This window comes from Triticum dicoccoides, chromosome 3B, assembly GCF_002162155.2.
Source record: "Triticum dicoccoides isolate Atlit2015 ecotype Zavitan chromosome 3B, WEW_v2.0, whole genome shotgun sequence".
Classification (NCBI taxonomy): Eukaryota; Viridiplantae; Streptophyta; class Magnoliopsida; order Poales; family Poaceae; genus Triticum; species Triticum dicoccoides.
In genome coordinates this window covers 578,029,111-578,042,021 of record NC_041385.1, presented here as the reverse complement: position 1 = coordinate 578,042,021, position 12,911 = coordinate 578,029,111, and the positions used below count along the sequence as shown (strand labels likewise).

Here is a 12,911-nt window from a genome sequence, read left to right as displayed (position 1 = left end):
GCGGAACCTGGATGCCCATATTGGCTCCTACATATTCTACGAACATCTTTATCAGTCGAACCGTTATGACAACATACGTAATTCCCTTTGTCCATCGGTATGTTATTTGCCCAAGATTTGATCGTCGGTATCTTCATACCTAGTTCAATCTCGTTACCGGCGAGTCTCTTTACTCATTCTATAATACATCACCTCGTGACTAACTCCTTAGTAATTTGCTTGCAAGCTTGTGATGTATATTACCAAGAGGGCCCACAGATACCTCTCCGATACTCGGAGTGACAAATCTTAATCTCGATCTATGCGAACTCAACAAACACTTTCAGAGATACATGTAGAGCATCTTTATAATCACCCGGTTTCATTGTGACGTTTGATAGCACACAAGGTATTCCTCTGGTATCTGGGAGTTGCATAATCTCATAGTCGAAGGAATATGTATTTGACATGAAGAAAGCAATAGCAATAAAACTGAACGATCATTATGCTAAGCTAACGAATGGGTCTTGTCCATCACATCATTCTCCTAGTGATGTGATCCCATTCATCAAATGACAACACATGTGTATGGTTAGGAAACTTAACCATCTCTAATTAACGAACTAGTCTAGTAGATGCTTACTAGGGACACGGTGTTTTGTTTATGTATCCACACATGTATCAAGTTTCCGGTTAATACAATTCTAGCATGAATAATAAACATTATCATAAAATAAGGAAATATAAAATAACAAATTTATTATTGCCCCTAGGGCATATTTCCTTCAATAACGGTCTGAAAATGTATAGAACAATATATATTATTTAATATCAATGGGCCTAATAAGGCCAAGAGGTGGAAGGAAACTTGGGCCATGAAGGCCCAAGTGGAGGTGGCGCCCCCCTTTCCTTCTAGGAGGGGGGCGAATCCTACTTGGGGTGGGAGTTGGACTCCCCCCCCCCCCCGGCCGGTGCAGCAAGGGAGGCTTTCCTCCCTTGGTGGCTGCCCTCTCCTCCCCTCCTAACCTATATATACTAGAGGATTTCTCTCTATTGAGTAACAAGTTTTGGAGACTCCTCTAGTTGATCTAGTTCTGATTCTTGTTGGTCCTAGTTGACTAATTAGAGCTAGCCCTAGCCACCTCTAATCCTCATAATTAGAAGCCCAATGTGGTTCTAATCTACTTCCTCTAATTCTCCGGCGATGATTAGCTCTGGACGGTGAAGAGCTGGCGGATCGTGAAGATCGTACACTTGCAACCAAGTAGAGAGGTCGTGCTTTCGGTCTTCCGATCGAGGGATCGTTCGTGGGCGGTTCGCGGGATCGTCATCAACGTTCAAGGGACTCCAAGTATGATCTACACCGACTCGTCTACTTCCGCTGCACTCCCAGCATCGGTAACGATCGTTGATCACAACCCCTTATGCATCTGCATATTGTTCCTGGGTGATCGTAGGGCGAATTTTTTTGTTCTCTACTGCGTTTCCCAACAGGTAATATACCAATGGAAGGTATAGTAACATTTACTGTGTTCCTAGCACGTATCTAAACCTCACTCCAACAAGTCTTTTAGGTCATTGTAGTTCTTGCCTCGAGTCGTAACAGAATGCAATCGAGCGGGTATCTTTGTTATAAACTCACAATACCCAAGAATTATGGACTAATAGCTTAATCACAATTCCCAAGAACTATTTCTTTGACCAGCCTTCCAAACATCAATAACTTGTATGACTTTCATACATGAGCTGGACATTCCAGTCTTCTCTCTTTTTGCCTTTATACTTCTAACAGTTTAACTTTCAGTATTTCTTCTACTCTGAGAAGAAGCACCCAACTTAAGAGTGGCATTAGCCCCAGACTTCCTACGTGTGTAGTTTTACCGACACCCTTTGGACAATTCCTTTCTCTTTAAGTTGTTGTTTTATTCACCTTCATTTACATGACATGCGTTCTTCTAGATCCCTCTCTTATTAGTCAAATGCCTAGTAAACACTTTACTAATACTTTGCAAACAAACATTGCTTTGGATATCTCATATCTTTTAGCCTTTGTCTGTGTTTGAAAATAATTTCCAGTTCCATGAATATCACATAACTATTCCAAACTTTTAAGTTCAGGTCTCATGGAAGCAAACATATTGCACTTGACCATAACGGAATTCTAGCTTTTGGAACAAAGTACGAGTCACATCATCCATAGCATTAGCGGGAGGATACAGAAAGCATGCGGTAGGAAAAAATCCTTCTCGGCACTATTGAGGACAATCCTCACATTAGTTTACCAATTGTAAAGTTTTAACCAGATATTTAACAACTATTCAATTTTAATATAGACGGTGGAAACAAGAGCCATTATTCTATAACTATTATGCAATTTACACTTAGACTATGCTCATAATTAATTGCACTAAGAATTAATCAAGTTAATTCTAAAGTGCGCTCCCACTCAAATCAATATCTCTCATAATTGATTGTGAGCGATTCAAGATCCGCATTTCAATTGAACGCCATTGATGGGAACGTCACTGATGATGGGAACTTCAATCGGTATGCCAACTTGCTGATCACATCTCTATGTGACTCTTGCTTATCTTTTGATGGGCATGTTCCGAGCTAAGGACTCTCAAGGCGGAACGTCAAGGCAACCACGTGATCTCGCTGCGATGTCTCAACTCATCCACCTCACACTTCTCTAATTGTTCGTACTCATGGAAACATGATGCACCCTGAATAGATAGGTGCCATGACGGTGCTACACTTGGGAGAACACTAACTACTTGATATTTTTAAGTGAGAGATCACCCTACTAATAAGCGACTACTGCACAATCAAAAGGGTGCATCAAGAGGGATAAACATCTCAAGCAATTCACAATAGCATGATATGGTATAGCCTTACTAACGGAGAAGTCTTTAATTTCTTCATCTTCGGCATTTGTGTCGGTGTTCACCTTCGCAAAGATTGCCACCACCTTGTCGATGCACCAGATAATATTGCTATCTCTATAGCTAATAAAATTAGTGCATTACATAAGGTTGACACACGAGTCATTAAAGTGATAATCATATGCCTCCAGCCATCACGCCGAATCATGACACGCAGGTCATGTTAATTAATTTACATCATGTAGTCATCTCATGCATAATCAAATTAAATATGACAAAAGACTACACCACATCTCATGCACATGCATCGTGCAAAACCAAGTTAAACGCCTCTAATAGGTTCATACAAGATTTTTATTTTATGTGGCTTCTAAGGTTTCGAAACAAACCAAAGCTACCTACGCCCATCATCAAGTATGATCGTTCAAGTCGCTAGATTAACTTTACGGGCGTATGAAACAAGAGATGATGAAATCTCGAGCCCCATACTGAACTTCGTCATACACATGATCCCTGTGCAGATCATATCTGCATTGCCCTTTAGTCTGCAAAACATCCATCTTTCTTGAACTAAAATGGAACCCAAAGAATTGTTAGCACTTCATTGATCTGTCAACCAGCATACTCAGGAGCAGCATGGAAGGATCGTGGATTGCCGGAACTTTGTAAGATTCCACAATGCCGTCAGGATCAGGACTACGCAAATTCATGTGAAGCAACAAGAACATCGAGCAATAGATTTCATCTACTACCTGCACAATTAATTTTCAGTAATAGAACTCATCTACTACAAATTATATTGTGCGACACCCATCCATCTCTATGTATTCTAGATCGTAACATGCATCTACGCATAGCACGACTCTTGATGCCACTGTAGGGTAACGCAGCAAAAAACAAAAAAAATTGGCACAACGAGCACGCCTAGGACCACTAAGAATATGCATACAAGGTTTTTGATATGATCGTTACCAACTCATAGTGCAGTGAAAGGAGAGTCAGTGGAGATTGTTGGTGCAGATCCCCACAGCTAGGATTTACAACCTCCCAACCGCGAGGATGTTATCCCTCTTCTGCCCCTTGGATAGCCCTTCGAGAGGCGGACGGACAGTCCCTCGGATGATGTCATGGACTGCCCTCCGAGAGGACACTCAAAACTCGAACGGTCACTCGGACAGCCCTTCGGGAGGACACTTGAACAACCCCTAGGGCAAAAGATCGAACCTACGACCTTTCTACGGGGATGCACACATACGATGTCACCTACACGGTAAGACTTCGCCATCCAGAACTAGTTCCCACTGGAACCCACACAGCCTTTCGGCTCTACGAAACTATTTCGTGGGAGGGAGAGAAGAAAGGCAAATCATGCATGCGATTTGGTGAGAGTTGGAGTGAGTGTGGAGAGCTCCTATCCACCTCTATTTATAGGGAAGAAGGAGGTGGTCGTGGCTGAAAATTCAGCCCAAAAGTTGGGTGGCCCCCACATGGAAGTGGCTCACAAAAAGCCACCAAACATGGTTCCTTCCTCCCCAAAAAGCCAACAAACATGGGCACCATCAAACATGGATGCTCCCTCCCGAAAGAGCCACCAAACATGGGCTCCATCAAACATGGATTCTCCCTCCCCAAAGAGCCACCAAACATGGGCTCCATCAAACATGGATTCTCCCTCCCCAAAAAGTCACCAAACATGGGCTCCATCAAACATGGATGCTCCCTCCCAAAAAGCCACAAAACATGGGCTGCCCCCCAAACGGGGCGCCCCAACGAATCAGCCCAAGAATTTTGGGATCTTGTCCCCTCATGCTGGGACAGGATGTTTTCCGCGGTCGTTTCTTCTAAAAAAAATCAGAAAATCCCAAAACATTTCCGGCACCCTCTAAATCGTGGGCATGTTCCGAGACATTTCCAGTATGGTGGTTTAATTCAGAAACATTTTTGTTAACTCCGAAACACTTTTGGTTTTCTCTCAGACTCCCTGTCTAGTGTTCAGCACATAGATGACCCTTAAGCATGTGACCATATAGGTTTGGTGAAGTATAGACATGACCGGAACACTTTTCGATCAATGATCAACATGGGAGTTGTGGACACCCATATTGACCCCTATACCCACATGAATAAATATTCGAGTGAACATCCAGTTGTTGTGTGCTATTCCTGTTGCTTCGTGATATGTTACAAACACCCGAGGTGAGATTTATGGGCATCCCCGTGGATCAACACTTGTCCACCATGCCAGTTACCTCTTTACCAGTTTTGTTCTCTTTTCTTGTTTCCGTGTTCCGGCATCCCTGTGATCAAATTGTAATGTGTCTGGCCAGACAATGATGGATATAGTAACATCGAGAGGGCCCGAGAATATCTCTCCATCGTATGAGTATCAAACCCCAATCTCGATCTATCTCGTTTCATGTCATACCTTTCCGTGAACCCGTAAGCCGCCGTAATAGCACCCAGTTACGGATGACGTTTCACAAACCCCAAAGTTCACGAAGCAAGTACGAAGGAACTTGATACTCTCATGGTCTAAGGATTTATGCAAACATAAACTATCTATGTGTTATTAACCACTAACTTGTGACGAATGTATCTTATAGCATAACATCAATTCGGGTTGATTCAACACAAGTGTTCTTCTAACATTGTGCCCTCAAAATTGTCGACATAGTCATGCCCATGATCAGAAAAACAGGATCAAAATGCAATAGTTGAGCCAGTCTTAGAGGCATGACTAGGAATACATTTTATTGTTTATTATTCCACACATGCATATGAGTCTTCCTCCGAGCCTCGTGTTATTGCAGACTCGAGAACTATAGCAGTTATAGCACGGAATAAAAACTTAATTCCGAACATGGAGATAAATAATAACATTTATTAGTGTCACTGGGGCATATCTCCTAGAGCCTGGGCATCTTTGCCAAGAAAAAAAAAGGCCTTGGCAATTTAGGCTCCCTGTACCCAGGCTCGAGATCAGTAGCCGATATAAATTCGTTCTAAAAATGCCCAAAGTTTGGTAATTGGCTAGGCTTGCTTGAGGCTCGGCCCAACCTTCTCACTCTTTGTTGCCTAGATTGCTTACGATTGCCATCAAGTTGGGCATCTATTTTTCGCTTATAGCGAGCTCGAAGGAACGCTTGCCCGCCTAGTGCCTTGTACAAGGGCCAGGTGGGACACAACTACTTCATCTGCTTGGATTGCTCATTGTCCCAACTCCCAAGCACAAACATGCATTGCGGTGGATGGAGCGGCCACCTTCGATTGTGGTGGCGTGGGACAAGAATTCTATCGGCGCAAATGACTTCCCTTTTCTGTTAAGTATATGTGTAGTTATTTTTCTTATTTTTCACTAGTTATATAAAAATGTTGATCATTTTTGAAACAAATGTTTACTCGTGTATTAAAATATGTCCATCGTGTATTAACAAATGTTCAATATGTATTTAAAAAATCATGTACTTTGAAAATGTTAAACATATATAAATAATATTTCGGATTTATACAGACAATGTACAATGTGCAAGAAAAAAAGTAGACATAAAAATGTATTTGAATTTGTTATTAATCATGTATTTTTTTTAAATGTTAAACATGTAGAAAATAATGTTTCAGATGTATACAACTAATGTACAATGTGTATGAAAAAGAATATACATCAAAGCATGTATTTGAAAAAAATCATGTATTTGATTTTTTTTAAATGTGTATAAAAAAGTTTCAGATGTATACAAGAAATGTGTATTGTGTATTAAAAAGTAGACAGCAGAGCACGTATTAGAGAAAAATATATAATATGTATGAAAAGTGTTAAATGTGTATAGAAAATGTTTCTGATGTGTAGGAATAATGTACAATGTGTATGAAAAAAGTAGACATAAAAACATATAAGTGATGTATTTAGAAAATGTTAAACATATGTAAAAAAATATTCTTGATGTATACGAAAAATGTTTCTGATGTATATGAATAAAGTAACACGTGTATGAAAAAAGTGAACATCAAAAAACTTATATCTGAAAAAAAAACATCATGTATTTAGAAAATGTAAAACATAAGTAAAAAAATTCCTGATATATACGAAAAATGCACAATGTCTAAAAAAAAGTAGACATAAAAAACATATACTTGCAAAATAAATAAATAATCAGTGTTCAATGGTCATACCCGTGGGGCCCTGTTTATTCCCCCAAAAAATTCTACACTCACTGTCATAGACAAATTACTTGTCAGGAGCTTTTCAAAATGATATGGAAATCAAAACTCCAAAGGAAACTAAATGTATTCATGTGGTTTCTTTTAGCTGATAGACTGAACACAAGGAACATGCTCAAAAGAAGTCATTTTCATGTTGGAGATATTGAATCATGCGTCCTATGCACTGCTCAAGAGGAGAGACCATTAGCCACTTGATCTTTAATTGCCCCTTTTAGCCAAACTTGCTGCCATAAGATTGGTATCTCATACAACTCTGGCATCTCAAGGATTGAGGCCACAATCAGGGCAAAGGAAATTTATTTTAGGCTTTTCTTTGAAATCTTCACCATCACTGCCTGGAATATTTGGAAGGAGAGAAATAACGTCATCATCAATCAGATCAGTCCTTCATATAGAACTTGGCTTGAGAGAACTATGGCTGATCTTACCTGGCTTAGATAGAGAGTGTCTCCTCATCTTAGTGATTATATCACTTCTTTTGTAAATTCACTTTAGACTGCTTGTTTGCTTTCATTTTTGGGGACTTTCCTCCCAACGATGTAAATATCCATTATATATTAATATAGCATAGTAGGAGCCGCTCCTACTATTTTCAGTCAAAGATATATATTAATAAATGTATTTGAAAATATTAACAGTGAATAAAAAGAAAAAATGTACAATGTATATGAAAAAGAGGCATAAAAAACATATATATGCTAACATGTCAATCACGTATTTAAGAAATTTAAAACATATGTAAAAAAGTGTTCTTTATGTATACGAAAATGTATAATATATATAAAAATGTAGACATTAAAAACATATATTTGAAAAAAATGTTATCACGCATTTAAAAAATGGTCAACATGTACAAAAAATATATTTCAGATGTATATGAAGTTATTTTTGTACTTAAGAATAATAAATTTAAAAAATATTCCTGTTCTATCCGAATAGATAAAAGATAAAAAAGAAAGAAATCATATACTTGAAAATGATAAATATGTATAAAAATAATGTTTTTGAGTTTTATATACAATGTGGATGGAAAACAGTAGACATCAAACATGTCTTTGATTTTTTTATTAATCATGTATTTATAAAAATATTAAATGTGTACTCCCTCCGTTCTTAAATATAAGTCTTTTTCGAAATTCCAACTAAATACGGAGCAAAATGAATGAATCTATACTCTAAACTACGTTTATATACATCCGTATGTAGTTCATATTAAAAAATCTTAAAAGACTTATATTTAGGAATAGAGGGAGTATAAAATAATATTTCAGATATATACAACTAATGTACAGTCTGTATGAAAAAGAATAGACATCAAAATATGATTTGAAAAAAATAATAATCATGTATTTGAATTTTTCAAATGTGTATATTTTTTTAGATGTATATAATTTTTTTATATTGTGTATGAAAAAGTAGAAAACAAAGCATGTATTTGAGAACATGTATAATGTGTATGAAAAGTGTTACATGTGTATAGAAAAATGTGCTGATTATACCAAAAATATACAAAGTGTATGAAAAAAAGAAGAAATAAAATAAGTTATATATTAAAAAAATCATGTATTTAAAAACTATTAAACATATGTAAAATATGTTCTTGATGTATATGAAAAATATACAATGTGTATGAAAAAAAGTAGATATAAAAACATGTAGTTGTAAAAAAATATTAATCATGTATTAAAAAATATATTAACCATGTATAAAAAAATGTACAATGTGTATGAAAATATATATAATGTAATCATGTATTTAAGAATGTAAAACATATGTAAAAAAGTGTTCTTTATTTATACAAAAATGTACTATGTGTATAAAAAAGTATACATGGTTTGGATGTGTAGAATACCATATATTCTAAAAAAATGTTAATCGCTTATTTAAAAAGGCCCAAGATGTACTAAAAATGGTTTAGATGTATATGATTTTTATTCATGTATTTAGAAAATATTAAACATAGAAAATGTTCCTGTCCTATAAGAATAGATAACAAAAAAAATTGACAGATTAATAAAGAGAAAGAAAAACAAAGGAAAACCGATGCAAAAGAATGAAAACAGTGAAAACCAAGATAATAACAAAGAAAACTGATGAAAACAAAAAGGAACAAATATAAACGAAGAAAAAAGAAAGGAAAAACAAAAGAAAACAGTAATGAAAACTATGGAAAAGAATGAATGAAAAACCCGACAAAAGTCGGACCAGTCCAAACAGACCGAAGATAAAAACTAACTTTGAGGTCCATCTCCCTCCCCTGCTCTCTCCCCTTCCCTTCTGCACCTCCTTCTTGAAGGCGTCGTTTTGGGTTTCTGGGAAGGAGGGTGGTCAGCAACAAGCCTTTCGGTGTTCCTATTGGCGGTTGCTCCTTTCGTCCAGCGGTGACTCCCCGTTGTGGAGGTTCGATGCCCTCCTCAAGCCACTTCACTCCCTCCTCTGCGCGGTCCGGTTGTCCGATGGGTCGACGCCCTCGGCCTGCGCGAGAGGGGATAGTGGTCCCCTCTACGGCGATTTGGTCGCGTTGTTGGAGGTGTGTCACTGGTCTTGGCGTGGCTCGGCCCTCCTGGTGGCTTCGTTGCCCATTGCTCGCCGTGTCTTCATGAAGTGCTATGTTCCTCAGGCTAGAGTCCGCGGCTTGCTCCTCGTGTGCGAGATGCAATTTTGTGGCTTTGGGTGTGCTCGAGTGCTTGCCCTGTTTTTAGGTGGTCTTGCTGGCTCTGGCGAGAGCGGCTCCACTTTGCCTTCGGTGTGTCGATGGCTAGCTTCTTCCCTTGGCGCAATCCCTTCTAGCCCCTGTTAGGTCCCCAAGTTGTATTCTTTTCTTCTTTGGTCATAGATCTTAGCCTCCACAATGCCTTGTATCTGCTGCCTTGGGGTTGCATCCCCATTTTCCTTTTATTTCTTCAATTGTGTGGTGTGCTCTTGTAATCCTAGCCGGTTGATGGCTTTATTAATTCAAAGTCCGATGAAGATCGTGCCTTATTCGGGCTCGGTTCGATCCCTTCATCTAAAAAAGATAAAAACCAACGAAACTTACACGGCTAGCTAGTGAAAAACTCACACGGCGTGCTAGTGACCCTGAAAAAACCAATGAAAAACTTACGCGGTGTTCTAGTGAACCAAAAAAAAGTAAACCCGGCCAACCCGGTAGCTATACTAGGAAAAATTCACAAAAAAAAGCTACACTAGGAAAAATAATCCTTCAAGCGGGACCTCCTTTGATCTTGCTATAAGCGAGATATAGCTCTCGCGTCCATCATCTGGCATATTACTCACCTCTATAGTCTCTACCTATGCCCGGCAGACCGTCATGCATAGTACTTGCAGAGCACTGGCTGCTCATTTTCTCCGGATAAACTGTTACGTTGTGCTTGCTTAGAGCATCTTCAACAGGCGCAACCAAACTGTTCCGCGCGCTAAAATTCGAGTTTTTTGGCACTGGGCAGCTCCTGCAGAAGCTGTAAAATAGTGCACGCGCAAAAAAAGATTGAGCACACGCTAAAAAACGCTCTCAGAAGCTGCAATTTGGGGCACCGGATTGCGTGTGCTTCACAATTTACACTGTGTGTTTTTTGGGCGTGCGTTTTTTGATGTCTGTTAAATCAATGTTGGGTTCGACGCACTAAAAATGCTACAATGACGCGCTAAAATTTTTTTAGCGAGCGGAACTTTTATGCAGATGCTGTATCGATCTCTGGTGGCCTTGTCAGTTGTCACGCCAAAAAGGTAACACTACATGACAGTCCCTAAAAGGACCTCTCGATAATAATAGTAGAAAAATCGAACTCCCCAACCCTGATAAGCAGTGAGGACCATCTTTTCTTGGCGCAACAGCTCCTTCTAACCTTTTGCGAGGTACCATGTCAGGATCCCACTCCCATAGAACCACTGATCCCTGATCCTACCAAGGCAAACAAAATCAAATTAAGCACGCTTTGCATATTCTACAGGGTCCAGCCGCGTAGGCCGCCACCACCGTCTCGCGATCCCGTGTGACCTCAAGCAATCCCGAAAGGCCCACACTAACCATGCTTAATTCAGAAATAAAGCTAGCCACAAGACCGCAGGATTCGCTCTTTCTTTCTCCCGATGCGACATGGTGCGCGCGGATCCTTCAGGTGGACTGTGGACGGACGACGATCGCCTGAAAAGGCGCCCGCACGGGCGCAGCCACGGCTCCACGAGGCGCCATGGAGCTCACGGGGATTTTATAAAGGGATCGCGTGGATAACGAGCCCGCTCGTCGGTCACCGAGAGAGAGCGTCGGTGACGGTGAGTCGTCGGTGTTGGTGTGTAGCTTGCTCGACCGCTTGTCTGGTTAACTGGTGCCGTGCAGTGTAAGAATCACCGTGTGCCTGTGCGTGGATGCATTAATTTACACGCCTGCGGCGACGCATCATGCATGGCCAGGAAAAACTACGGCGGTTTCTCTCACCAGTCGCCACTGTCGGGAGCGCGAGCGTGCGACGGAAGGCGGGTCGCGCTCACACGTACGCGCGCAAGGGGGGGCAGAAAATAGATCCGGGAAAACGACCACGCACCGTACGGAGATCACCGCCGCGCACACGATTGACTGATTGATTGTGCCGCAAGGGAGTCTGGTGTGGCAGGGGAGGGGCAGAGCGCTCACTCCAGTCATGTGGCCACCAAGGGGGAAGGAAGAACAGTGTGCGAGGCTTTACCCAAGTGTAAAGCAAGCCGAACGAACGAAGCCTCTGGGCTCTCGTCACTTTACCGCCAATCCGTCCGACTCATGCATACATTACACGCGCATCGCCACCACCACCACCACACCAGCTCCGCGCCACCAGCCATTGCTGGGGGCGGTATAAAGGGCGGGGAGCAGAGGACGGCCCACGGCGCTCAGCATGGGGTGGCTCCGCTCCCTCGTCTCCCCGCTCAGGAAGCTCTGGTGCAACATGAACACCGTGCCCCGGAAGAGTACGTCCGTCCGATCCTCCTGTTTGCTACTGTACTTCAGATACGGTCTCAGTTCTTCTCTCCCTGTTCTGATCGTGTGATTTGCATGCAGAGAGAGGGATCTACATCCTGTACGACGACGTCAAGTCGTGCCAGTGCGAGGACGTGCAGGTGCTCTGGTCCATCCTCGTCGAGTCCCACGGCCTGCCGCCGCCGACACCGCCGGTGCTCAGGCTCACGCGGTGACCGGAACGCGTCGGACGGCGGCTGGCTGGCATCGGCGCGGCGCCCCCCGGAATAAGGAACGGCCGGCACGGTGTCGCCCTGGCTGGCTCCATGGGAGGTGAACCAGTAACAGTATAGTAGTAGTAGCATATGATTTCTGATGTAAAGAGTACCTAGGAGGAGTTGTTTACAGTTCATGTGGCCTTCGTCCAGCGCCTCTTTTGGAGCCGCTGCTGGGACGGGAGAGCGAGGCTGCTGCGATTGCGGCTTGTTGACGAGTGTGGTGATGGGCTTCTTCGAGCGCACCCCTCTTTTGAGTTTTTGATTGATTGACGCGTCGTTTTCTGTCGAGACTGCACCTGGATGCAGGTCTTTAATTCATCCCCAATTCCCCACTACTCGGGACAAAAAAGAAAGGAATATTCAGCAATTATTCTGAACTCTCATTGCCATTTCTGTGTTGTTTCCACTGAATCACTGATGTTTGCATTGCGCACATAGTCACATACAGTGTGTGCTTCTGGTTTGCCTTCGCCGGAGCCGATGGAGCGTACACTGTTCAAATAACTTGATCGCAGTACCACAAGTGTTTGCGGTGCGTCATTTGTTTTTGTTTTTTTAAACAATTGCGGTGCGTCATTTGTTTTTGTTTTTTTTTAAACAAGGCAAAAGACTCGCCAA

At 41.5% G+C, this 12,911-nt stretch overlaps 1 protein-coding gene across 1 annotated transcript; it reads left to right on the top strand.

Moving 5' to 3' along the window:
• The first annotated feature begins 11,874 nt into the window (after nt 1-11,874).
• On the top strand, nt 11,875-12,676 carry LOC119281591. The gene is made up of 2 exons (XM_037562080.1): nt 11,875-12,026; nt 12,118-12,676. The coding sequence occupies exons 1-2, from the start codon at nt 11,954-11,956 to the stop codon at nt 12,249-12,251; spliced, it is 207 nt and encodes a 68-aa protein (XP_037417977.1). The 5' UTR covers nt 11,875-11,953; the 3' UTR covers nt 12,252-12,676.
• Nucleotides 12,677-12,911: the final 235 nt, after the last annotated feature.

Coding starts and splice junctions, on each gene's coding strand:
- LOC119281591 (XM_037562080.1), top strand. CDS start 11,954: ATGGGGTGGCTCCGCTCCCTCGTCTCCCCGCTCAGGAAGCTCTGGTGC. Junction 12,027..12,117: donor GAACACCGTGCCCCGGAAGA/GTACGTCCGTCC, acceptor ATTTGCATGCAG/AGAGAGGGATCTACATCCTG.